The sequence below is a fragment of the Mustela nivalis genome (genome assembly GCF_964662115.1).
Source record: "Mustela nivalis genome assembly, chromosome: 7".
Lineage (NCBI taxonomy): Eukaryota > Metazoa > Chordata > Mammalia > Carnivora > Mustelidae > Mustela > Mustela nivalis.
The window spans coordinates 35254668-35282524 of NC_139026.1; the positions used below are offsets into that span (position 1 = coordinate 35254668).

A 27857-nucleotide genomic window follows, 5' to 3' on the forward strand; every position below is an offset into this window, starting at 1 on the left:
TAATCTCAGGGTCCTGGGACTGACCCCACTATCAGGCTCCCTGCTCAGGGAGGAGTCTGCTTCTCCCTCTGCCTCTGCCTTTCCCCCCTCCCCTGACTCATGCACTCTTTTTCTCTCAAATAAATAAAATATCTTTTTTTTTAAATATCACATTTTATATATAATTTCTAATTATGGTATATTCTTTTTTTTTTTTAATATGGTCTATTCTGATGCTTAGGAAAACCTGATAAAATGTTTCTAAATTTTACTCATTTCATTGAGTTAAAGCTAAATCTTTATTCACAAGCATTTTTGTTATAAATTTTACCCTAGATATTTCATGAGGTAGATTTTACTTGGCTGCTGAAATCAGATTTTTGGCGCCCAGGGTGAACAATACCAGGCTGGCAACCTCCTTTCATAAAACTTTATGTTGCATTTTATAGAAAATATTAAACTTGACAATTATCACTTGTTTCAAAAACTAAATTCATGTACAACAATAAAATATTCTGGCTGTATGAAATAGGAAGTAGTTCATAGGGGGACCTGGGTGGCTCAGTTGGTTAAGCATCTGCCTTCAGCTAAGGTCATGATCCCCAAGTCGCAAATTCCTGGATCAAGCAGCACATCTGGCTCCCTGCTCTGTGGGGAGCCCACTGCTCCTTCTGACCCTCACCCTGCTCTCATGCTGTCTCTCACTCTCTCTCTCAAATAAATAAACAAAATCTTTTTAAAAAGAGGTTCATACTGTAAAAAACAGATATTTAAGATATAAACCCCTATGTTTTTGATTAAAATAATGTCTAATGATCTGGAAATATTTGATGTGACACAGGAAGTGGAAAATTGAGAAAAGTCTAGGATTGGGAAATCTAAAAGTTTTGGCTTTGAATCCTGGCTTGGTTACTTAATAATTCTATGACTTTGAACAATTTACTCAATTTCCCTGAACTTAAGTTTCTTATTAATATTTATTCTTATAAATATTGTTACTTATCTCAAAGAAGTATTGCAACTTAAAAATCCAGTATAGTGCCTGGTCCTTAATAGATGCTAAATTAAAGACAGCTACAATTTTCATGTATTTGCTTCTAGGATAATTTGAAGAGTAAATGTTGTGGTGTTCCACAATATAGTCTTTTCTAGTTATCCTTAATCTGTTCATCGTGAGTCTCTAAAATCAGACAAGTGTTCAATATCAGTTTAATTAGTCACAGAATTTCATAATTGGAGGAAAAATTAAATGTCTGGTGCAGAACTATCTCTTCCAAAATAAAACTGTAAACAAATTTAATCTGAAAATTATGTTGTGTTTGTCCAAACACATAAAATGAATACAAAACAGCCTTAGATAAGCTGTTTTAGAAAATAACAAAATAGAAAATAACAGAATAGAAAAGTTCATAAAAAGTCAAGTAATTGGGACGCCTGGGTGGCTCAGTCGGTTAAGCCACTGCCTTCCGCTCAGGTCATGATCCCAGAGTCCTGGGATCAAGTCCCGCATCAGGCTCCTTGTCCAGCAGGGAGCCTGCTTCTCTCTCTGCCTCTGCCTGCCACTCTGTCTGCCTGTGCTCTCTCTTTAGCAACAAATAATTTTTTAAAAAAATCTTTTAAAAAAAAATCAAGTAATTATTTCAGGTCTTAAGTGTAGTTCCATACAAAAGATTTTTTTTTTGTTGTTATTTTAAGATTTTATTTATTTGACAGACAGAGTTCACAAGTACACAGAGAGGCAGGCAGAGAGAGAGAGAGAGGAGGAAGCAGGCTCTCTGCTGAGCAGAGAGCCTGATGTGGGGCTCGATTCCAGGACCCTGGGATCACAACCCGAGCTGAAGGCCACTGAGCCACCCAGGTGCCCCTTTTCTATTATTTTAAATAAAAAGCAGTGCACAAATGGTATCAGTAATTATGCTGAAATATTTTTTCACATTCTTCTGACAAATGTATAATTTTTATGCAAGAAAAATATCGAATGAAACAGACTTTGAAAATACTACAGTGTCCCACATTTCAGAACCTGAAGCATATTATCTCTCACTGACAGGTAGAATGGCCTTAAATACATTTATTAAAACAAATGATTGTATGAAATATTAATCTCACTCTACTTAATTAACATCCTAATACGTTAGTTCCTCACCTTTCCTCTTATACATAAATTACTCTTCAACCTGCTCATCATTTTTCATTTCCCAAAAATACAAAGAGTATTAATTACTTGTAGCCAAGATGTAGTCTTTTCTTTTTAATTCCCATAACTGAAGTCATTCTCAGACATAGTTCAAGTCTTGTATTTAAACAAAGTATATGTTGAATTCAGACAGAGATAAACAATAAGTACATATTAAAATGAAAGAAAAAAGAATATTGAAATTTAAAATTTTTAAATGTAGCATGTTGATTTGTAGCCTCAAAGCTTTTCCTAGCCACAGAGAAACTCCTTCTTTAAAGCCACACTTGGATCAGATTTAAAAGGACATGTTTGTTTCAAGTAACTTCCTTTGAAGAACCAATTTCAAATATTTTTTTTTCCATACAGTGAAATGATAATAGAAAAAAAATGATTTCATCATTCTGTTCAATGTGAGAGGGAAGAGAGGAAAACTAGTGTTGCAGATGGTTTGGTAATCCTCTAACTAGACTGTGATGTGTTGATAATCAATGAAGGCAGTGCATTTGACAAGTTAGCTTCAATCCCACGAAAATGTTAAAAGAGAATAGGAAGCAAAGAATGCTGCATAATTCTTATAATTAGTAAACTGAAACTTGCCTCAGGTTGCCTTCTATTGATTATATGAGATAAGGTAGCTGATGAAATGATGGAGTAATCGTCCAGTTCCTTCGTTTATATCTAAAAATCAGGCACTGCAATAAAGCTACAAATAAAAACTGTCTCCCCATTTTTCTCTCTTAGAATTCTGTTACTAAAACCATGGGTTTGTGAGAATCTGAGAAAGCACTGCCCAGTTCAGAGGGACCTAAATCACCTTTGCTTTATCCTTGAGAAGATCCTCATTTGATAGAAAATTAATATGTGGCAGCTTCAGATGACCACTTCTTTGTGAATATGAAAATCCATTTAATTAATGGACCTTGACCTTTATGCATATGAAAACCCATATAGCTGAGTCAGGAATATATGAAATACAAAATATTTCAATGAAAACTCCATTGTTTTAAAGAAAAACTGGCTGTATCTCTGAACAGGCACATTGCTATTTACTACTAGTTTTAACAAATAAGTGGCAGCAAGTTAGTTTTTAAAATTTTACACATACATATACATATTTCACTTATTCTGATAACTTCTTTAAGAAGAATTGCTCCCAATTGGTCTTTATTTCATCCTATACTTTGAGAGCTAGAAAGAACATAAGAGATCATCTAATTCTACTCCATCTTCTATAATCAATAAAATTGAAGACAGAGAATTACATATCTTGTCCAGCCTAAAATGCAGGATTCCCAAATATCAGTCCAATTCTCCACATTCGTAATTTAGACTAATTTGTCTTTTTTTTTTTTAATAGCCTGCTATCTCCACTATTGTATGTAAGTTGTTAGAGAAAGAGAAATATTGGTCAGTTTCTCAAACTTTTATAAAATCACCACAAGCTCAAGGTCTTGCCCTTGGTTTTCAGACTTAAAAAGTCAGGGTTTTTAGATCATTCAGGGGTCACCTCTCAGAGGGAGCTTTCTTTTTCTCCTAATACAAAGCAGTTCTCCCCTCAAAAGCAATACCCCTCAAGTTACTCTACCCTTCTGCTCCTGCTCAGTTTTTCTCAGAGCAATTATTAGTATGTAACCTTTATTATTCAAAAGGGTATTCTGAGCATCCTTGGAAAAGTCTTTTGGTGCACATGTTCACAAGTTTCTCTGCTTAAGAGTCTCTAACATAAAGTATGACAATTACTGGTTTGACAATTTTTTTTAGGCTTTCTCATATGTTTTTTATCATTTCCATTGCTCACCATTCCTCTCTGCATATCAGTGTTTCTCCTTGTGAGTTCCTTATTCTTGAAATATATGTCACAGATATTCTTCTAGTAAAACTCCTATCAATAAAGGGCCTTACTTTATGAAAACTTTTATATTTCATCTTTTTTTTTCTTGAAAAAAATTCACTGGGACTGTAATTCCAGAATGGCAATTTTCTCTTCACATTTTGATAATTTCCCTGGATTTCCTGAGTATGTTATTGAGAAATTCTTTTTTGTTAATGAGAAATTGCCTGTTGGCCTAATTGCAGTTCTCTTACAAGTAATTTCACTTCCTCCTATTTTTAAGATCTGTTCTTTATCTCTTGTATTTGATATTTTCACTCTGTTGGTTCTAGGTGTGGATTTCTTCTATTTATTCTACTAGATATTGGGGTGGGATGGTGCTTCTTGAATCTGGGATAAGAAGTCAGGGACAGTCAGTTTCTAGTTGACTACTCCATTTTCCAATGTCTAGGACAATTATGTCATATAACACATGCTCCATAAAAGTTTGGAATGAATACATGTCAAGCACTGTGCTACTTGCTACAAACAGAACTGTGGCCAATACATAGTAAAAAACAATCCCTACTTTCAGGGAACTTACAACTAAGAAGATGAACAATAAAACAGGAAATTTTGCCTACAATAAATATGGCAGGCAATGCTTTGTTCAATTTTTTTTTCTTTACTTTGTCAATTGATTTTTTCTGGAGCCAGTGAGGCAACTAGTTTGCAATTTGCATTGCTCTATAAATTAACAGTACTGACTGTCATCACAGTTGACCTCCAAATATTTGATGATCAAATTAAATCATTTGTTGCCTTTCTTATTTTAGACTGCTCTCACCTCCATACTTCATGTTGTATATACAACACTTGAGACGCACAATAGACTTAAAATTAATGTGTCTCACTATTAGTGACATCTAAGCAATGACATTGCGATGGGGATGTTACAGAGGCCATTTATAAGAACTATGATAACTATGGGGTTGGTTTCCCCATGAAAGACTGACATTCATTCTGCTACCACAGTTTTCATATCTTCAATTTGATTGAAAACTTGCTCACACACTACAACTGTACATATTAATAACCTCATGAATATTTGGTAAATAGCTATATTGATGCTGTCTTGGTGTCACACTATAAATATCACCCAAGGATAGGTGAACGGGATTCAGTTCTGTTAGTAAGCAGCCCTTTGATTAATAGTGTACTACTCAAGTAGCAGAATTTAGTGTGTTTAATCCTGTATTGTTGGCACAATACTTTGGCTGTGTTCCAGGACTTGTGTTCTTCTAGCAAGTTTAAAATCAATAATAGGAGGGTTAATTCTGGAATCATCTCAGTACTAAAACTGAAGCTGACTGCTCTGTCATGACAAATGTCACCTTTGTCCACTTATTTATTTACCTTTTAGGAAAAAGTACTCGAGAGTGTGTATTTTATGTGTATAGTGTCTCTAAAATTTACAACTGTCTGCATATGAACCACAGTTTCTTGTAGAGCTGTTCAATTTTTTTCTTGTGTATTCCTGCAGAAAATCTGTGCCCTGGACTCAGAATATTTTTCTTCTTTCCCCCTTCATGACATATTTAGAATACCAAGTATGTTTGCCACAATAAGAGGATTCCAACAAGGACTTGCCATAGGCAATTGCATGCAATTTGGTTGAGTATGAGGTTGTGTGTGTGGATTTTGTCCTTGACATAGTGTCTCTGCTAAATTACTGGCAGTAGTTTGTGGCTGTTATGACTGTTCAGGAATATCAAGCCCTGAAATATATTATACTCTTCTTTTTGATGTCTGGAGCACCCACCAGAGACATAGTACATACTCTAAATTATTCTTTCCTTTTCAGACCCTTTTCTTGTCTCAAGTGATCTCTCTTATTTCCTTTCTCATCTCTTTGTTTCTTATTCTCCGCCTTAACTGTACTTTCTTCCCCACAAGGAAAGAGGTTTTTCCTTTCATGTTTTTCATTTGTAATTCCAAAAAGACCAAGTGCTATGAGATAGTATTTTCCAAGAATGACCTAAACTGATTTTGATCCAGGTAACTTTATCTCTCTTGTCTTCTTTTATATGAGCTTCGGTGGATAGTTTCCTCCAGAAATCTCATATATTTTCCTGACATTGTTCTTAACTCTTTTAGTGTTAAAATGAATGTCTAATAGTAATATAAATAATAATTACAACTTATCTTTTCCCTATAATTTTAAAAGAAATATCTGATTTAAGTATGCACATATGCATATGTTTCTTTTAACTTTAAATACAATTTATACATTCTTCTTCTTATTTTTTGAGTAACTGGCCTTTTAAATATATTTGCATAGCACTTTCCTAAATTCAAAATTAGTTTTCATAGTACCTGCCAGACCAGTGCTTATCCAACTTTAATGTACGTAAGAATCACCTGGGGATCTTGTTAAAACATGGATTCTGATTCAGGACATCTGAGGAAGGCCTGAGACGCTGGATTTTTAACAAGCTCCCAGAGGGTGCCGAAGTTACCAATATGCATTGCTCTTTGAATGGCAGAGTACTAGATAGTTAAAGCTAGAAAGAGCAAAGACCCAAACTACTTTGTTCACCTCTACATCTGTTTTATCTACTATAGTGTCTGCTATATGCATGGTTTTCAATAAATATTTACTAAGATAATGAACTCACTGAATCACGCACACAGCACTATGAGACGTTCCTTGTAGACACCATTGTTCCCATTTTATAAAAGTTTCAAAAAGTAAAGTAATTTGCCTGTGGGTTACCCAGTAGCAGAAGCATGGTTTACCCAACTGTTTAGTTATTATTAGGGAAGGATAGTAACTACTCCATTCCCCATTATCTGCTTACTTTTCTCTTGAAGATGCCAGAGGTTCCAGTGATTTTCATGTATGTAGCTCTGCACTTGACCTCCATGAGTTGTAGATGACATTGTCAAGGAAGAATCAAATTTATCTTTGAAGTTTTTCTATACCCACTCAAGTACACATGCTCTTGTAAAAGTCTGCTTGCATTTTCCCAGAGACCAGTTGTGTCTGTTGCTCTTTGAATGGTAAAATTTGGGAATATCTTTTAGGAAGGAGAAAGATTCAAGATTCTAATTTAAAACCAGGATTATTTGAACATCACCACATCACTCCTCCTAAAAATAAAATTTTTTTTCACAAAGCACAAAGATTCAAGAATGTAATCACCTTGTTAAATTTGAAATTGCAAAGACAATGTAATCAAGAAAGAACATGAAGCTGTTCTGTCAAGATTGTGATTTAGGGGCTGCTATTAGCAGCTTCTGAAGTGGTGGGAGTAAATCATTTTCAAATGTTGGAAGCCAATTAACTGTAATGAAATATAGTTGAATAACAATCAGTAATTCTACTTCAAAGTACAGTAACAGATAGAAAATAAACTTTCCAAAGAAGCATATTCACTGTGCAATTCTTTAAAAAAACCACTTTAGTTGTCAGGTCCCTTTTGAGTCAAGGTGTTCTAAATCATATTTCAGCAGGAATTCTGACAGCTGGGGAAAATCCACCTGCTGAGTTATTACCTTTTAATTACCCAAATAAAGAACAAAGTAGAAAGCATGACAAACTTGAATAGAAAAAAATGAATATAAAATTAAGAAAGATATTATTCATGCATTGTGAGATTAACTTAACTCTCCCATGTAAAAGAGAAGAAAACCACCTTTATTATTTACAATGCTCCTTACCCCTTTTCCAAAACTCCCTAAGGAAAACAGATCTCAAGGAAACTCATTTGCCCTGCTGAGTAGAGTGGCAAGATAATTTTGGAGAATGCAGGAGTGTTGAGAGTCAAGAGGAGAAATAAGCCATTGCTAAATTGTTTCAAATGAGAAAAGGAAGTGTGGCCTCTGAGAGGAAGGGTGGAGTAGCCTGAAGATTGGAGTTGTGGAAACAGATGTGACAGCTGCCAAGGACAGAGAGTAGAGACAATTAAGATGTATTTTGAGAAAGTTTGACAAGGTGAGAGGTCTTGTAAGCCCTATTTCCATCCAATCTAGAGTTTCTCAAGCTTAGTGTCCTGACAATGGGGACTAGATAGATCTTCACTGTGGGACATTCCAGTGCGTTTTATGAGTTTAGCAGCAAGTGTTAGCCACTAGAGTCAATAGCATTCCCCCGCTAATTATGACTACCAAACTGTCTCCATACATTGCCAAATATCTCCTGGAGGGCAAAATCATACTCACTTGAGAATCACTGATACAATCTTGAATTTCTTTGTCTTTATTGGGGGGGGGGGGGCAGAGAGAGAGCAAGCGAGCGAACATGCAGCGGGGAGAGAGAGAAGGAAGGGGAAGGGAGAGAATCTCAAATAGACTCTGCCCCAAGGGCAGAGCCCAAGTGGAGTTTAATCCCAGACCCTGAGATCATGACCTGAGTTGAAATCAAGAGCTGGACAGTTAACCTACTAAGCCACCCAAACGCTCTCTAATCTCAAACTTTTGTCAAAGGTCTACATTAGCGTCTGTGCTCTCAAGTTCAGTAGGCATTATATGTGTAATGCATTACTTTACCTTAGTGTTCTCTTTTGTTTCCTTGAATGTGCATATTGGTCTCAGTGCAACCCAAAGCAAGGGCAGAGGTTTCCAAGTGGGTCCAAGTTTAATACAGATTAACCCTTGAGGGTTTCTGTTTAGAGTATGTGCTCTAAATGAAGTTCCAGCTGCAACTGGAGTTGCAAGTTGAATTCTCAATTTAGGAACTGAGTCAAAATTACATCCTTCTAAAGGCTGTGAGGGGTGAGATGGTGGACATTGACCTGACAACAGATGTGATGACAGACCACATCAAATTTAGAATAAGATTGCAGAAACCTCCCTCAGTCACTTTTTCAGTTTTCAGAGGTGACAGGGTTAAGATGGTGTTCAACACTGGCCATTTCTTTTGAAAATGGAGAAGCATACAGTGCTGTAAAATATTACTCTAATGAAATCATCCAAGAGAATAAATGTGAAATTCTAGACCAAAAAAAAAATGCATTTTTACCCGTCTCTCCAGACATGTTGTGTCTTAATAGCGTATGGTATTTAGTAGGGATGCCTCAGTCAGTTGAATGTCTGACTCTTGGTTTCTGCTCAGATCATGATCTCAGGGTCCTGAGATTGAGCCCTGCTTCAGACTTTGCACTCAGCAGGGAGTCTGCTTAAAGATTCTCTCCCTGAGCCCCTCTCCCTACTAGAGGACAAGTGTACTCTCTCTGTCTCAAATAAATCTTTAAAAAATTATGTTTTTTCGGAAAAGGAAGATTTTTTAAAAATCAGGTATAAGCAAATGTGTGCTGGTAAATATAAAGATTTTCAAAACAAACAAACAAAAACAGATATTGGCCAATTTCTTTGGTATAAATACTCCCACTATGGCCAGTTTCAGCATTGATATTTTCACTAGCATGATGTCATTAAGAGCCATTCTGGGAATAGTTGCTCACAACTGGCTCTCCTGAGTCAACCAGTGCAGGTTTCCATACACCACCAGGTACAAAGCATAAATGTGTGACCTTGTTCAGAGCCTTCCTCTATTTACCTGCTCAAAAAATGATCGCTTGGAAAGAGAAATATATGTAGGCCATAATGTATCTTATCAAGGAAGTTTTGAAAATACTGATCTACCAGCCTCCTTTTCACTTCAAAAATAGAGTTACCCAACGACACAGCAATTGTACTTCTAGGCATTTACCCCCGAAGATACATATGTAGTAAAAAGAAGGGGCACATGGACCCCAATGTTCATAGCAGCAATGACCACAATAGCCAAACTGTGGAAGGAGCCAAGATGTCCTTCAACAGACGAATGGGTAAAGATGATGTGGTATATATACAATGCAATATTACTAATCATTAGAAATGATGAATATCTGCCACTCACATGGGCATTGATGGAACTGGAGGGGATTATGCTAAGTGAAATAAGTCAAGCAGAGAAAGACAATTATCATATGGTTTCACTCAGATGTAGAATATAAAGAATAGCATGGTAGACCATAGGGGAAGGGAGAGAAAACTGAAGCGGGGGGGTGGAATCAGAGAGTGAGACAAACCATGTGAGACTATGGACTCTGGGAAACAAACTGAGGTTCTCAGAGGGGAGGAGGTTGGGGGAATGAGGTAGCCAGGTGATGGGTATTAAGGAGGGCATGAGTTGTGATGAGCACTAAGTGTTATATGCAACTACTGAATCACTGAACACTACCTCAAAACTAATGATGTACTATAGGGTGGCTAACTGAACATAACCAAAAAAAAAAAAAAAAAAAACTTCCCCTAAGGTGTCTCTTCTTTTATGTTGCAGAATAATTTAGCTATCTTTATCATTGAAATCTCTGGAGGTGTTATGATCTGGCCCAGATTGCCTATAAAATTTGGGGCACTGGAAAATATTTATTTTGGTGTTATATTTAAGTTTATTTGGTATTATATTTAAATATAAATATAACATTTATATTTAGCATGTTACACACCTAAAACACTAAAACCTGAAAATAGATACATACATGAATGTTACTTTCTAAATCATGATTAGAACATAAATCTGAGGATTGTATTGGTATATTAAACCTAACAAGTAGAAGGGTAAAAGGGATGATGAAGAATTTATAGGATCAGAATACTATAATTATTTAGGAACTCAATGCCTGAAAGCTCTATGTCTATAGAAGAATATTCCACTTCATTTAAAAGAGCTTGAAGATGGAGACATGTGTGGTCTTTTATATTTATAAGCATGTATAAATACTAGAGAAAGATTTGCTCTAAACATTTATACAGAATCAGATTTTTATAGCAAGATTTGGAAGGTTATGTGGGGTACATTTGAAGGAATGGAAATGACTGGAACAAGTCAGAATAAATGAAGTATGAGCACATTGGCATGAGTAACTGTAAAAGCTTAGGATTCCCCAGAGCCTACATAGCTATAACAGATTAGTGAAGTCAAATCAGAAAGAAGGAAAAAAGGAGAAAATGTATGCACTGAAGGCATAAGAAAATCACACAAAACACCAGAACAGTAGGCTGATGTAAGACTGCTTAGGTGACTCAGGGTTGGCTTCTTGACCACTGAGGCCCCCAGGATGGGGAATCAGTTTCCAACCCAAGCCAAGAGCCAGCGTGGAGCCTCCAATCTGCATTAAATGCGATGAAATATGATTCAACAAGGTCACCATAATCACCCAGACACTCTTCACCTAAAACCAGACTACAAGACTGTTGGGAAAAAGTTTAAGAAGTAACCTGGTATTGCTCATCATTCAGGAGATGGAAATTCTCCCAGACTTCATAGAAAGTAACTCTGAGAAATACCATCTGATCCCTGTTGAAGATACAGGTGAACCTAAGAGCTAATGTGGGCAATTTTACACTCAGTCCCATTGCAATTTTAATACCAATGGATTTGCTTGAGTCCCAAGGTCAGTTTGTGCTATATGATAACATTCTTGGAAGTTTCAGTAATAAAGTGCAGAGTGGTTGGACCATTTGTCAGAATAAATAGTACCCCTCCCCAGGAAGTTTAAGAAGTTTTTTCACTAAAGAAGCTATGATAGAAAAAAAAATTATGTTACTTACCTAAAATTAAAAATATTTTATTGCAACTTACTACACATATACATGATTGAAGAAAATCTTTTATGAAACAAAGTTTATTTATCCTCTGATCTATTCTATTTCATGCAAAACTCTAATCTTACCCATCACACTGATCTCAGGATCCATTAATGGTTAAATACCTATATTTCGGAAACTATGTTATATAAAACATCCTAGTCCAAGTTGAATTGCTCGTCAGGCTAAATATTTCTATGTGATAAAAGATTATGAATATAGAAAGAGAAATGGAAAAATAAATGTAAATGAGATATTATAAAGAACCTCGAAATTTGAAGAGATTTTCAGCTAATTCAGGATGGAGTATAGTTCTAGCTGTATCATCATATCATCTACAGATAATAATAAAGTCTTTAAAAAGGTAATTAAGGCTAAATAGTGCCTAATTCAATATAATTGGTGTCCTTGTAAGAAGAGGAGATTAGAATACAGACACGTACACTGTGAGGACACAATGAAAAGACAACCACAGCAAGCCAAGGAGAGAGGTCTCAGAAAAAGCCAACACATTGATCTTGGACTTCCTACATCTAGATCTGTGAGAAAATAAATCTCTGTTGTTTAAATATATCCTTATGGTCAGAAAAATCTAGCCTTGAAACTTGATTCCAGCACAAAAAAAGTTTATAAAATTGGCCATGTTATTTGAGCTTTCAAGTACCTTGAGTTTTAAATGATTGATAATAGTAATACCTACTAAAAAGGAGTCATGAGAAAATATACCTGAAGTACTCATAGTAAATTTAGTTACTATTAAAAGTTATTACATTTTCTAACACAAAATGAACACATCTTTTTTTAAGATTATTTTTTTATTTGACAGAGAGAGATCACAAGTAGGCAGAGAGGCAGGCAGAGAGAGAGAGAGGAGGAAGCAGGCTCCCTGCTGAGCAAGAGAGCCCGATGCGGGACTCGATCCCAGGACCCTGAGATCATGACCTGAGCCGAAGGCAGTGGCTTAACCCACTGAGCCACCCAGGCGCCCCAAAATAAACACATCTTTAATGCATAAAAATATCTCTATCATGAGGTCCAATAATTTTACCCAATAGAAAAAAAATGCAGATACAGATACATACCACAAAATACTGTTCACAGTGTGTTATATATTAACACAGAGTTGAAATAATCCAGGTATTTAAAATTAGAGGAATAGTAAGTAAATTATGATAAAACTATAAATAGAATATTTTGTAGTTTTCAAGAAGCACTATAATTATTACACATTGAGTGAAAATAACAAAACTTAATATTATAGTTTGATCTTTTTTTAAGAATTTTATTTATTTATTTGACAGAGATCACAAGTAGGCAGAGAGGCAGACAGAGAGGGGGGAAGCAGGCTCCCTGCTGAGCAGAGAGCCAGATGCGGGACTCAATCCCAGGACCCTGGAATCATAACCCGAGCCGAAAGCAGAGGCTTTAACCCACTGAGCCACCCAGGCGCCCTATAGTTTGATCTTTACAAAATAAAATATACCTAGAAAAAAGATTAGAAGGATATAGAGTATGCCAAATTATTAACAGTGGTTGCCTTTCCCTGGAAGTATAATGGATGGGAATTTCCCCTATTTTTTTATGTCTTCTCTGCTCTTCAGTATCTTTTTTCATTACTTTGCTATTTCTCTTTTTACACACATATCGATAGATACACAAGATACAGATCTATTTGTCTATCCACCTAATCTCAGTTTTTTAAAAGAAAACTCAGAGGTACAAACAAAATTCCCAGTAAAAGTATTGACATGGTCTCTATGACCTTCCAACATTTGAAAATGTGAGCTCTCCAAAGACAAGCAATATATATTGAGTAAACTCTTATTTTTTTATTAAAGATTTATTTGAAAGAGAGAGCAGGAGGGGCAGAGGGAGAGGGAATCCCAAGCGGACTTCACACTGACCACAGAGCTGGACACAGGGCTTGATCTCACAACACTGAGATCATGATCTGAGCTAAAACCAAGAGTCAAGTTCTTAACTGACTGCACCAATCAGGTGCCTGTTAATAATCTCTTAAGTCACATAGGACACTGTGGCACCTGGATAGTTCAGTCGGCTAAGTGTCTGCCTTCAGCTAAGAATATGAACCCGGGATCTTGTGACTAAGCCCTACATGGGCTCCCTGCATAGTGGAGAGTCTGCTTCTCCCTCCCTCTCCCCGCCTTCCACTGCTCATGTTCTCTCACTCTCTCCTCTCTCTCTCGCTCTCCCTCTCCCTTTCTCTCAAATAAATAAAATCTTAAAAAAAAAAAAATCCATCAGGACTCAGCTCGGTGAAATAACCTGATTAGTTGTTATTAAGTGATTGAATGTATGAATATGAGTATGACTATACAAATAAGCAAGTATTTGTGGTATAGATCTGATAAAGTACCATTGTAAAGGACTCTTAGAGCTTGCCTGACATGGGTCATGTTAATCCAAAAGAGTATGTTTCGAAAAGGAATAGATTGGAGAACCTGGGTGGCTCAGTCAGACCCTTATTTTGGCTCTCATGCATCAGGCTCTGTGCTCCATCCCCACCTTAAGAAAATAAAAATTAAAAAATGAAGTATACAACTCACTAATTATAAAAAAAAAAAGGGATAGCTTAAGCATGCATTATTTAGTCTTTTAAGATTTCAATAGCCCTGTGCTAATAGAAAGTAAAATATTTTCTAAGATTTTTATGACACTTATAAACTAGTTCAATGCAGAATATGTGTGTAGATAATGAACTTCTTCAAATGGTTGAGATTTTAAATGGCTGTTTAAGATGGAAACCTGTCACTGAACTTTTCTATCAGTGATACATTATGGAGTGATAGCAAATTAAATAAGAGAAAAATAATATATATATTTTTTAGATTTATTTATTCATTTGACAGACAGAGATCACAAGTACGCAGAGAGGCGGGCAGAGAGGGGGAAGCAGGTTCCCCCTGAGCAGAGAGCCCGATGCGGGACTCCATCCCAGGACCCTGAGATCACAACCTGAGCCGAAGGCAGAGGCCTTAACCCACTGAGCCACCCAGGCACCCCGAGAAAAATAACATTTGAAATGAACTGCAACTTTTAAGAGATTGGTACCATTCGAGATATGAATTTTCATATTGAACTGGTAATAATGACCAACATAAGCTGCATTCTTTTCATTGATATGAATTTCATTCTAAAGAGGTCAGGAAAAAATACATTAAAATCCTCTATATCCTCTATAGATCAGTTAAACTTTCTTTGCTCCCGGGCCACAGATTTGGCTCATACACTAACAAACATGCCAGTAGGCACAAGAAGACTAGGTAAAAACTTATGATAGATTTGCACAACATCTTTCTTACCACTGGGGGAAGAAAGTATAGATTTTTAAGCAAACAATGTCTCAGGCAGTATGATAGAGTATATGGGAAGTTGAAAAGAAATTATTTCCTCTTGTTTCTGATTCATATCTTACTGCATAGGCTAGAGGTCCTAGATCAATGTCTAAAAAATTATAATAGTATCATTAAATTAACAAATATCAAATTTTTTATCACAATTTCTTGATGAGGTAGAAAAAAAATCCTTATATACTGCTAATCTAAGTGTAAACTGGTGGAATTAAATCTCTGTGGCATTCTCTGTTCAACTTCAAGTGTGCATAGCTTCCTTTTTTTTTTTTAAGGTTTTATTTATTTATTTGACAGAGATCACAAGTAGGCAGAGAGACAGGCAGAGAGAGGAAGGGAAGCAGGCTCCTCGCTGAGCAGAGAGCCCGATGTGGGGCTGGATCCCAGGACTCTGGGATCATGACCTGAGCTGAAGGCAGAGACTTTAACCCACTGAGCTACTCAGGTGCCCCAGTGCAAATAGCTTTTGACATAGCAATCCATTTCTAAATATTCTGTGTATGGGTATATGTGCATATGTGAAATTATACACACACATAAACATACCTGAATGTCCAGTACAGCAATGTTACAGTCTCATTGTGCCCCTACTAATAAAAGAAACCTCTTATAAAAGAGACTCCAGGGGCGCCTGGGTGGCTCAGTGGGTTAAGCCGCTGCCTTCGGCTCAGGTCTTGATCTCGGGGTCCTGGGATCGAGTCCCGCATCGGGCTCTCTGCTCAGCGGGGAGCCTGCTTCCCCCTCTCTCTCTGCCTGCCTTTCCATCTACTTGTGATTTCTCTCTGTCAAATAAATAAATAAAATCTTTAAAAAATAAAAATAAAATAAAATAAAAGAGACTCCAGATAGCTCCTTTGTCCCTTTCTCTTTGCGACAACACAAGAAAAATTCTACAAACCAGAAGAGGGCATGCTGGCATCCTAGGGTGCCTAGGATAGAAGTCAATAATCTCTTCTTTTTTTTTTTTTTTTATTAAAGATTTATTTATTTGAGACTTTGACTTCCAGCCTCCAAAGCTGTGAGAAATAAATTTCTGTAGTTTATAAGCCACCTGGTCTGTGATATTTTGGTATAGCCACCCAAATGGATGAAAACAGTTATATGATAAAATATTGAAAGCCATTGAAATATCTATTAACATAGGATTATGTTAGTATTATGTTAACATACAATGTATTGTTAATACAGTATTTCAGCCCCTTCAATAAGACACATTATGCAGTCATAAAAAGAATGAGGAACTCTCGATATATTATTATAGATGTAAGATATATTCAAAAATGATGAAAGCAAAATCTCTAACTTGTAGAAATGCAAAGAATATGCACATTCACCTGGATTCGGTAGAATACCTCTGAAGGTATGAACAAGTGGATGAGAACAGAAATCCCCAGAGAGAGGTACAAAGCTGCTGGGGAAGAGCAGTGAGACAGAAGTTTGTTTTTCTCTGTATACACTTCAATGCTTTTGACCTCATAACATGTGCACCCCACACCAAGTAACCCGAACTATAAATTACTAAAGATGCTAGTGATTATCCTATTTTTGTAATATAAAAAGAGAAAGAATTCAGAAGTTTTATAATTCCTATTGCACAGAGTATAAGCATTGCAAGGCTGAAAAATAACTTGAAGAACTATTTCACTTAATGTCAACAAAATCGTATTTGGCACTCATTATGTGATCGACTCTTACATACTAAGAGTGCTAGAGATGTGTTGTGTCTTCATAAGAGAGCTCTGAATATTCCAGGAAATGAGAAAAACACAAGAGACAGACAGCTCTATATTAACAGAGTCTAAGTAGTCCACTGTCTATCTAATATTGAAAGTATGCTATACTTGATTATTACAAAATGTGAGCTGTCCAGAGCCACATTTCTTAAGGCATTTAATTTGTATTATCCACAGGCTTCCATTAATTCCAAATGACTCTATAAGTGAACAAATATTATTTATATATCTTTCCTTCTCTTTAATAATTATTTATAAATATAAGATGAACCATCCCGATGTGATGCTAGATCTTATGTAGAAATAAATAAGATTACAATGTAATAGGAAAGACCAAAAATAAGTAAATTACTTCGCACTAAAACTGATGGCAATTTACCAGCATATTAGTACTTGGGCTTTTCTGAGTGAAAAATTAATCTCAAAGGAATACAGTTTATTTTTTTAAGAATACAACAATAAAAATAAAGAATACAAAAGTAAAAGTTAAAGGGTGTGAAAAATTGCTAGACAGTCATTAAATACATCACTAATTAAGACTCCTCCACAACTTGTTATATGAACAACTACTAAAATAGAATTGGACTTGGTCTAATTAAGAATTTCTCTTTTTATGGCTCTTCATAGATGCATGGTTTTAAAGAATGAAGAATGTGATAATAAACAAATTACAAATTGTTATTTTAATCATGCCAATCTTTGCATAATTAGTAACGGCCTTAGACACGTAATTTTTTTTTTTTTTGCTATTTTCTTTTTTTTCAGTGTGCCAAGATTCATTGTTTATGCACCACACCCATGCTCCGTGCAATACATGCCCTCCTTAATTCTCACCACCAGGCTCACCCAACCCCTCACTCCTCTACCCTCCAAAACCCTCTGTTTGTTTCTCAGAGTCCATAGTTTCTCATGGTTGGTCTCCTCCTCTGATTTCCCCCAAATCACTTCTCCTCTCCATCTCCCAATGTCCTCTGTGTAATTCCTTATGTTCCACAAGTAAGTGAAACCATATGATAATTGACTCTCTCTGCTTGACTTATTTCACTCAACATAATCTCCTCCAGTCCCATTCCTGTAGAAACAAAAGTTGGGTATTCATCCTTTCTGATGGAGGCATAATATTCCATAGTATATATGGACCACATCTTCTTTATCCATTCGTCCATCGGAGGGCATCTTAGTTCTTCCCACAGTTTGGCGACTGTGGCCATTGCTGCTATGAACATTGGGGTACAGATGGTCCTTCTTTTCATTACATCTGTATCTTTGGGGTAAATACCCAGTAGTGCAATTGCAGGGTCATAGGGAAACTCTATTTTTAATTTCTGAAGGAATCTCAACACTGGTTTTCAAAGTGGCTGCACCAACTTGCATTCCCACCAACAATGAAAAAGAGCGTTCCTCTTTCTCCACATCCTCTCCAACACTTGCTGTTTTTTTTTTTTTTTAAGATTTTATTTATTTGTCAGAGAGAGAGAGGGAGAGAGAGTGAGCACAGGCAGACAGAATGGCAGGCAGAAGCAGAGGGAGAAGCAGGCTCCCCGCCAAGCAAGGAGCCTGATGTGGGACTCGACCCCAGGACGATGGGATCATGACCTGAGCCGAAGGCAGCTGCTTAACCAACTGAGCCATCCAGGCGTCCCAACACTTGCTGTTTTTCTGTCTTGTTGATTTTGGCCATTCTAACTGGTGTAAGGTGGTATCTCAATGTGGTTTTGGTTTGAATCTCCCTGATGGCTAATGATGAAAAACATTTTTTCATGTGTCTGTTAGCCATTTGTATGTCTTCTTTGGAGAAGTGTGTGCTCATGTCTTCTGCCCATTTTTTTGACATGATTATCTGTTTTCTGAGTGTTGAGTTTGAGAGTTCTTTACAGATCTTGGATATCAGCCCTGTGTCTGTAGTGTCATTTGTGAATATCTTCTCCCATTCCATGGGTTGCCTCTTTGTTTTGTTGACTATGCAGAAGCTTTTGATCTTAATGAAGTCCCAAAAGTTCATTTTCGCTTTTGTTTCCTTTGCCTTTGGAGACATGTCTCGAAAGAAGTTGCTGTGGCCAATGTTGAAGAGGTTACTGCCTACGTTCTCCTCTAGGAATCTGACAGATTCCTGCCTCACGTTGAGGAGCCTGTTGTGTTGTTTTTCAGTCAGTCTTGCTTGGGTTGAGTCCTTCTGCCCCCTATCAAGGGGCTGGGCTCTGTAGAAACCAGTTTTTCAGGCCTTTGTTCTCTGGAGTTTTTTGTTCTTTGGGGGGGAGGGGGTTAGTGGAAAGCAAACTGCACCCAGACCTCCATTTCAGAGAGAAGCCTCAGTCTGCTCCCCTTTGGGTGGTCCAGAACACACAGACTCTCCCTCTGCAAACTCCACTGAGCTGTGCAACCTACCACAGGCAGTGCATGCCCCCAGCCACGGTCTCAGGGGTCGCCCAAAGCACCTGCTTGTCTCTGCACCCCTTTGCCACTAAAATCATGAGTGATATTGATCCAGGGAGCCCACTTCAGTGGCTGCCTTTGCCGGGTCTGCTGTCTGGGGTCCAGACCTCATGGCTACACAGGTCACAGAAGGCTGCCATGGCCAAGGGATTCTGGACTGGAGATCACACTGAGTTCCTTCAGAGGCAGGCTGGTCCTAGAGACTGCTGGCTAGCGCCCACACTGAGCTCTCTCTCAGGCGCCAGTGGGGATTGCGGTCAGACCCTGGTCATGCAGTGCACGTGGAGCACAAGTGGCTGTGGTTCTAGAGAGTGCAGGCTGGCGCCCACACCAGGCTCCCTCATGTGCGGCCAGGAATGCACTTAACCCAGTGCTGGTGCAAGCACAGAATACCTCGAGCCCAGAGACCAGGAATTGGAGGTTCAGCCACACTCTGGCATGGGTGTTTGCTGGCAGTGGCCATCCTGGGTGCATGGGCTTAGGACCGTGCCTGTGACCACCTGATTCCACCAGTTGCCCCTTAAGATCTTTTGCTCTTTTTGAGTGCTTTTAACCAGACTCTAAGTTAATGCTGGTCCCCAACCACAGGGCACTTTCATATTGGGGTATTACTTTCCAAAGGGTCACTTCTGGTGGCTCCCTCCCCCTTCTATTTATCTTCCAATATCAGCCACAGCTTTCCCACCCCACTTTACCTCTCCACTGGTGTCTTCTGCCCCCATAGAGATCCATAAGTGTATAATCCTACATCATCTCAGGCTGATTTCATGGGTGTTCAAAGTGTTCTGGTAGATATTTAGCTCACTTTAGGGGACTAGTTGAAACACAGTCTCCTACTTCCCTGTCATCTTGGCCCTAGATACATTATTCATAAGAAATGATAAGCTTGTTGTTTTCATTTCCTCAATACTTCCATGTTGAAAAATAGAAAAAAGTCATAATAACGGGGCTGATTTTTTTCAAGTAATATTTAACGAGTTATACAATAAGGACCATGAAGATGTTTAGTAAATGAAATTAACCATTTCTTGTCCTTGATAGAGATGCCATTTTAGTGAGTGAGTCAAACAATAAATAAGGGAATAAAAATAGGTTCAAGTGAGAAGTTATTATGGTAAGTACTGTGAAGGAAAAAGAGCAGGTGGTAGTAAAATACAAAAGAGGTGAGAAAGTACAATCTAGAAAGTAAATTAAGTCATCTTGGAGAAGAAGATACCAAAATTGAAACCAGGCTGAAGCTTTATGGTCAAGAGAGAAGGTGCCATGATGATACTGGAGATACAGGAAGGGGCAGATCATGCTAGTCATCACTGGGCTTTCATGTGAGATACATTAGGAAATCAACAGAGGCTCAAAGAATGGAGGTACCATGATTGAATTTATATTGTTCACACATGGCTCTTGGTTCCAATTTGGGAATAGGTTGGAATGGACAAAAACAGAAGTAGGGCAAGCACTAAGGAGGTTCTTCCAGGGGTCTAGGAAAGGTGTGATGGTGGACTAGGGTGGTAGCCTTGGGAACTGAAAGCTCTGAATGTAATTGCTGGTGGATTCAATGCAAATAATGAAGAGGAGGGAGAAATCAGGCAATACTCCTTAGACGTCTACTTGGGCAAGTTGGTGAATTCTGGTGTTATTTAAAAAAAAAAAATAGGAAGAGTAGGTTTTCAGAGCAGAGTACAGTCAGTTGTGTGAGTTTGAAGTGCTGTAAGATAACCAAATGATTCCACAGAGGAAGTTGGATATACTAAGAGGAGAAAGTTGAGAATAGATACTATTGAAAAATGACTTGTATTTATTCTAATAATTAGTTGACATATCTTTCTTCCCAGCTACAATGAGAAGGGCCTGAGGACTGACACATTTCTTGTCCATCATTGCTCCCCAAATTTCTGATATTCACTTTTAATAAAAGTATGAGTAAATGAATGAATACTAAGACCTTAAACCCCAGGATTGAGCATGCACATTTTTAATTGTGCCATGTAAGAATTAATAACCTTAATAATATTAAGCTCTTTTTTAATGCTGCCAAACAGCTGTACCAACTCCTAAAATTCACATTCAGATCTGGAAAATCTCTTAAAAGTCACCTAATAAAACTCCTCTTTTCATAGGGTAGGAAACTGAGGCTCAGACAAAGAGTTACTCAAGGTTACAGTTGTATCAAAGTTGAAACTAGACCCAAGTTTTCTTACTCCACAACTAGAGATCATTCAATATCCTTCTGATCAAAACCCAGCAAAAATGGTTCAACTAGTTTGCATGGCATAGATATAACTAACAATTTTTCACAGAAGATCACAAACACCATAAATTATAAAGTTGCTTATAAAACAAATTCTCAAATGTGGAATACTAACACACTCCTTTTTAATTTACTCACTCAAAGGACTCCATAAATTAAAGAGAAAAACACCCCCATACACACTAAATGACTAAATGTTCCTTGGTTTCCAAGGAATTCTCTCACCAGACCTTAGAGACATTTATGATGGAAGATGAAGTCACTTTTAAAAAGAAAACATTGGTTCTTTTGAATATATGGAAAACCAAATGTGTGTCAATATGCTGCTGAGTCAATCAGACCACAGTAACCATACTAGAATATTCCTCAGTGTTCTCAGACTTCTGAACACCTATTACCTTTTCCCATATTAAAAATATGCCTGAATGACAACAGCAATAAAAATGTGTACAACATAAATATGGCCACGCTCTAGAGGCACATTGCAGATCTCTTTATTTCTAGCACAGAGTTGAATAAACCTGTGTCACAGACTATGTAGTTGTTCATAAAAAATGGCACCCTTTAGTCTTTTATAGACTGAAAGACTCGTTGTGATTTAAAGAGAGCTTTGAAACACCCAAGTGTTCCTTCAGTGCTTGCAAACAACAAATTTGGAAGTTCATGAATGCCTACAAAACACTTAGAAATAGTCAAGCTTTAGAATATCGCCATCATATAGGGTTTTTCAACTATGGTGGACATAGCTTAAGAAAATAATGTGGATTCCCAGAAGCTGATCAATGGTTTCTATTGACTGTAAATTCAGCCATGTGTGGCACATCTGGAAGGGTAGTCTGTCTGTAGGAGGGAAGGAAGGGACTCTTGTGAAAGAGTTAATCCAAAGGGAATAGAGTGTAGATACACAGTGCAGTCCAAGGAGATTAGCACCACCATAAATCCAAAATCTTCAACCTCAGCTTGGAACTAAACAGTGACAGAATTTCTATGTTGTTTCCCTAACAAGCATTCATTCCCATCTTCCCCAACAAGTGTTGCAAACTCTGCTCTTCTAAAATCTCTAAACCCTCCCCTCTCCCTTTCTCTCCTCAGATGTTTTTACCTCCCACCTCAGAGAGATATTAGAAGCAATCAAATAAGAAAACCCTTAAATCAGTACCCAAATCAGTAAGCCTATTGGCATCCACAGACATCCCTCTTCCCTTTATTGCTGTTTTAGGAAAAATGATATCCTTCTTCCAATTCATCTATCAACTAATTCAACAACAAACCATTGCTGAATGATTTGGATTTCACTTCCAAGTTTTGGGGAAGACTCACCCACTGGCTCTCTTCTTTGTCTCACATCTTCAGCGTCTCCCTCTTTACTGAATCCTTCCCAGCAGCAGTTAAACATGTTCAAATTTGCCTCACCTTAAAGAAACAAATACATGAAAAACAAAGCACTTATTCCTTTAATCCTACCTCTTCCTTGGCTTCCAATACCTACCTATTTTTGTCCTTTCTTTCCCAAACTACCCAAAATGTCTGTACATCTTGTTTGTCTCCATTGCCACTCCTCCATTTAATTGTCAACCTACCCTACATTACTTTTAGCTCAACCATTCTTCTGAAAATATTCACATATGTACACATATATGTATATATGTCTGTACCTGAAGTATAACTAGCACTGAAAATGCTTTCACATTACCAATGACTTGTACATAGCAAAATACAACAGATACTTTTCATTCTTTCTCTTGCTTGAAGCATCATCAGCGTTGAAAACTGAGAGTCGCAACCTTCTTCTGGAAATAATTTCTTTCTTTGTCCTTCCTGACTCCATATTCCACCTCTTTCTTTCTATTTCTACCACCTTTCCTTCTCAGCTTCCATTACAAGCATGACATCATAGCGTCCCACAGAGCTCAGTCCTAGCCCATATTTTCTTTGCATCCTGTATATTTATCTAATAAAAATAAATTATCTTCCACATTATATGCTGATGACTCACAAACTATCTTCATTTCTGAATTCTCTGTTGACTGTTAGACCCATTTCCCATAAATCTCTGACATCTCTGCTTGAGGAAAGCAACCCAAATTAATTTTTCAAAACTGGTTATGACCTCTGCCAATTCTCAAAGTTGTCACTGTAATCCTTGTCTTCCATGTCAGTAAACAGACGCACAGGTGACCAAATTATTCAAGTCAGGAACTTGAAAGTTATTTGGTTTCTTCCCACACACCCTCATAACCTAACACCATATCCTAAAAATTCTACCTTTTAAAGAGCTCTAGAATTGGTCTACTCTTTTCCCTAATCAGAGTTACAATCATTGTCCAATTACTCTACTGTAATAGTTTCCTAAAGGGTCTACCTTTGTGATTGCATTCTCAAAACTATAGCCAGCCTGAGCTTTTAAAATGCAGTTTCTACTCTGTATCTCCCTGCTTAGAAGTCATCAATTTTTTGTATTTTTACTACATATATCTGCTTCCATAAATAACAAAAATACTATTTTATTTATGTTTTTAAGTTTTTCATATATGAAATATACACTATATATTCTTCTGGAACTTGCCTTTTTACCCATGCATCTCATTTTTTAATGTTATCCTCAACAATTCATAAACGCTAAGGCATTTTTTTCAAATGATGAATAGGGTTCCATTGTGCAACTAAACCAGGGTTTCTTTTTCCATCCCTCTACTGTGGGCTGTTATGCTAGTACCACTTTTTTTTTTTTTTTTTTTTTTTTTTTTGCTAATTGTGGTCAACAAAGCTGTGATTAAGTTTCTTGAAAATGTCTCTCATGTATATGTGTGAGGGTTTCTCTAAAACAGATAGCAAGAAGACAAATTGCAGGGTCATAGGGATTATGTATTTTGAGCCTCACTAGTGATCTCATCATTGCACAGGAATGATATACTCTAACTTTAGGGTTGTGGTTATCTCGAAAGAAAAGGAGAGAGAAGAAGGGGTATGGATTTGAAATTTCAGCTGAAATGAAAACTTTTATTTCTGAAAAAAAAGTGAAGTACCAGCAAAATAATAAGCTCTGTGAAGACTACAGAGTCATCTAATGCATTGTTTTTTATATTATTTTATACTTTTAGAATATTTCATAATTCAAAGTATTTTTAATAAGGCTTTCAATGGTTGTGTCCAAATCTTTTACTGTGACTCACAAGGCCTCCTCCCCACCCCACCCTGATATGGTTTTAATTGACCTTACCAGTCTCACTGAAGAAAATATACTGCTCTTGGTTCACTCTCTAGGAATGTATGGTCTTCACATACATTCCCTCTACTTGTGGCATCATTGCTTTTATCTAATTTCTTACAGAGCCACTTACTTATTCCTTCTCATCGCTCAGTTCTTAGGATAGATGTTACTTCCTCAGGAATCCTTCCCTGACCTTCTGAGATTAATTTTCCCTCATTATCCCTTCTCATGGCACTCTTTACTTCCTGTTTTTTTTTTTGTTTTTTTTTTTTTTAGATTTTATTTATTTATTTGACAGAGATCACAAGTAAGCAGAGAAGCAGGCAGCGGGGGGGGGGGGGGCAGGCTCCATGCTGAGCAGAGAGCTTAATGCGGGGCTCAATCCCAGGATCCTGGGATCATGACCTAAGCCAAAGGCAGAGGCTTAACTCACTGAGCCACGCAGGCACCCCTTTACTTCCTGTTTTGAAACAATGCTTATATTTGTGATTATTTCTTCAACATCTATCTTTAAACAATAATTTATCAATTGGTTTGCTTATTCATATCTATCATTCTCTTAGCCCCTTAGGGCAAAAATGAGGTCTGTCTTGTCCAAAACTCTATTTCCAGCACCTAGCACAATGCCTAGTGCATAGGTGCACAATGACTAGTCACCAGAGAATGAAAGGGTCAGAGAAACATTTGTGAGTCATGCTAAGTAGTGGGTTCCGGATTGTACAGTCCAGTTCCCAACCCCCAGTAGACCGTGGGAGATCGAGGGCAAAAGGCACAGAAGTTTTAAACATAATAGTAAAAATAAGAGTCACATTGCCATAGATCTGTAAAATACTGAGAACATAGATCAGCAAGGCCTTGTGACTGATGGTCATGTGATCTGAGATGATATTAAGTCAACTTTCCACCTCTGGTGTCATAGTTGCTGTAGGATGGAACAGGGACTGCACACACAATGTTCTAAGCAACAAGTAGGACTAACAAGATCTGGGATCGAACACTAAACTTTGAAAGACAGGAGACATCACTGGGACACTCAGGGAAGTGATCAGAATGGTAGAATATCATGTCTTGGTCAGGAACTCTACAAGTCCTTGCGGAAAGCTATCAATTAATCAGAGTGGGTAGGTAGAGTCATAAGAAGAAAGAATTAATACTCATGTCACTACCCTAACATGCAAACACTTGAGAATTTTGTCACTAGATCACAAAATAAAGACTTGATGAGTCGAAGATTGTCATGATTCCATGTGAGGTGGCAGAGCTGGAAATCATACGTATATGCTCTTACTTTTTGGCATATACTATAAGTTGCATTTAAAATGCAGATATGCAGGTTGTATTAAATCTTCAAATAAGGGCAAATCTAGGGCAGAGAGAGGTCAAACTTTGCCGACAATCTATGGTCTTCCGTAAAAACATCTGTCTTCAACTTTGTCTATACCTTAGCAGCAGCTGCAAATGTTCCACTTCTTTTTTTTTTTTTTTAAGATTTTATTTATTTATTTGGGGGGGGGGGGTGTAGTACAGAGGGAGAGGGAGAAGGAGAAGCAAACTCCCTGCTGAGCAGAGCCCAATGCAGAGCTAAATCCCTGGACCCTGTGATCATGACCTGAGGCAAAGGCAAATGCTTAACCCACTGAGCCACCCAAGCATCCCAAATGTTCTACTTCTTAAAAAAAATATATTTATTTATTCTATGTATATGTGCAGAGCTGAATAAGGACATCTGGAAATACCTCTCCCCCACCCCAAAATTTGATTTGGATAAAATGAGTTATTTTGTCTAATTGATCCTAAGTCATTGAATTGACTGAATTCCCACATTTTGGTTAGTTGTTTTAGTTACTCTGTTAATTATTTCACTGCCAGAATGCCCTTTCTGAATATAAACCAGGAATCGATCATGAAAACATATGCAGCCTAAAGAGGCGGCTCTTTAAAACTACCATCTCTCTCCCTTTTCTTGCTCTTACCCTAGTGCTGTTATACAACATAATACTTTCCTGCCCTCCTTAGAAATTCCTTGGGGCCAGCATCCTAGACCTCATAATTCACTCAAAAGCTATGTTATTGTCAAGGCAGCCGTTATATCCCCAAGAGTTTTGATAAATAATTCATTGAATGCATTCATTTCCAGAAGATCCACTCAACGATGAACCTGGTTCTTCTTCAAGACAGAGCAAATAGTGCCTCAAAATAGAGCCAGTTCAGCAGAGACCAACCATGGGGAAAACGAAAGCAGAAAGACAATTTTTGGTATATAAACATTGAAGTAGATTGTAAATTCCTGTTTACTTGCAAATGTATTGCTTTCTGACCAAGCGGCATCTGCAGCAACAGAGCGGGAGGGAGAAGGAGCGCGTCTTCAGACCCGGCAAGGAAGACCAGCTCGCGGGCCCCCGGGGAGAAGGGAAACCCCAGATGCAGGCTGCTTCGAGAACAGAAAGGGAGATCTAAGATGGGTATTTCTCCTTTTCCCTTCTCTCCCGCTGGTGGGTGTTCACTTTCTTTCTCTATAGCTTTACCGAACGTCAAAGTAACAGTCCCTACCCTCTGCTCTTGAAACAAGCACAATTCGATTCAGTTTAACATTTGCCCTGTGAGCAAGACGACGTCTTTCAGCAGAACTACCCGTCATTCTTTTTTTTTTTTTTTTTTTTTTAAGATTTTTATTTATTTATTTGAGAGAGAGAGACAGTGAGAGAGAGCATGAGAGGCTGGAAGGTCAGAGGGAGAAGCAGACTCCCCATGGAGCTGGGAGCCCGATGCGGGACTCGATCCCGGGGACTCCGGGACCGTGACCCCAGCCAAAGGCGGTTGCTTAACCAACTGAGCCACCCGGGCGCCCCACTACCCGTCATTCTTATGGCCGCGGCTCGCCCCCAGCTTTTTCCGCTGAGCACTTACCCCTTCTTGACGCTCCTGCCTGTCATCTCAGCGACGGCATGAACCCTCCCTGGTCACCACAGAGATGGACGCCACCCCAGCGGCGTGGTCTCTGGGGCCTGGGGCCTCTGCCTCAGAGCTGCTGCTGGAGCGTTAGAAAGACCGTTAGATTCCGTTTGCCCCAGTTACAACGTCATCGGGAGGCGACGGGTGGGGGGGGGGGTGTGGAGGGCACGTCGGTGAAATTTTTGCCTTGCGGTTGAACCTAAGGGTGACTGTCAAAAGTATCTAATCACTCTTTTCAGTAATCTCTTTTGAGTAGAGGCTGTATGAGGGAAGAAACTGTATCTTTCTTGTTTACTATATGCCTGG

General features: G+C 37.9%; 1 protein-coding gene across 5 annotated transcripts in view; it reads right to left on the bottom strand.

The window, feature by feature from the left end:
- The window catches only part of LOC309868706 (uncharacterized protein), a 207670-nt gene extending 180037 nt beyond the window's left edge, over window positions 1-27633 (bottom strand). For all 5 annotated transcript variants that reach the window (XR_014313802.1, XR_014313803.1, XR_014313804.1 and 2 more), the window contains exons 1-2: window positions 27507-27633; window positions 22709-22801 (exon numbers count right to left, since the gene is read on the bottom strand). Coding sequence is in view for 1 of the 5 variants with exons in the window: in XM_082738818.1 (XP_082594944.1) it covers window positions 22709-22784 (76 nt within the window). In the remaining 4 variants the exon portion in view is untranslated. The remainder of the gene's footprint in view (window positions 1-22708; window positions 22802-27506) is intronic.
- Between the last annotated feature and the right edge of the window lie 224 nt (window positions 27634-27857).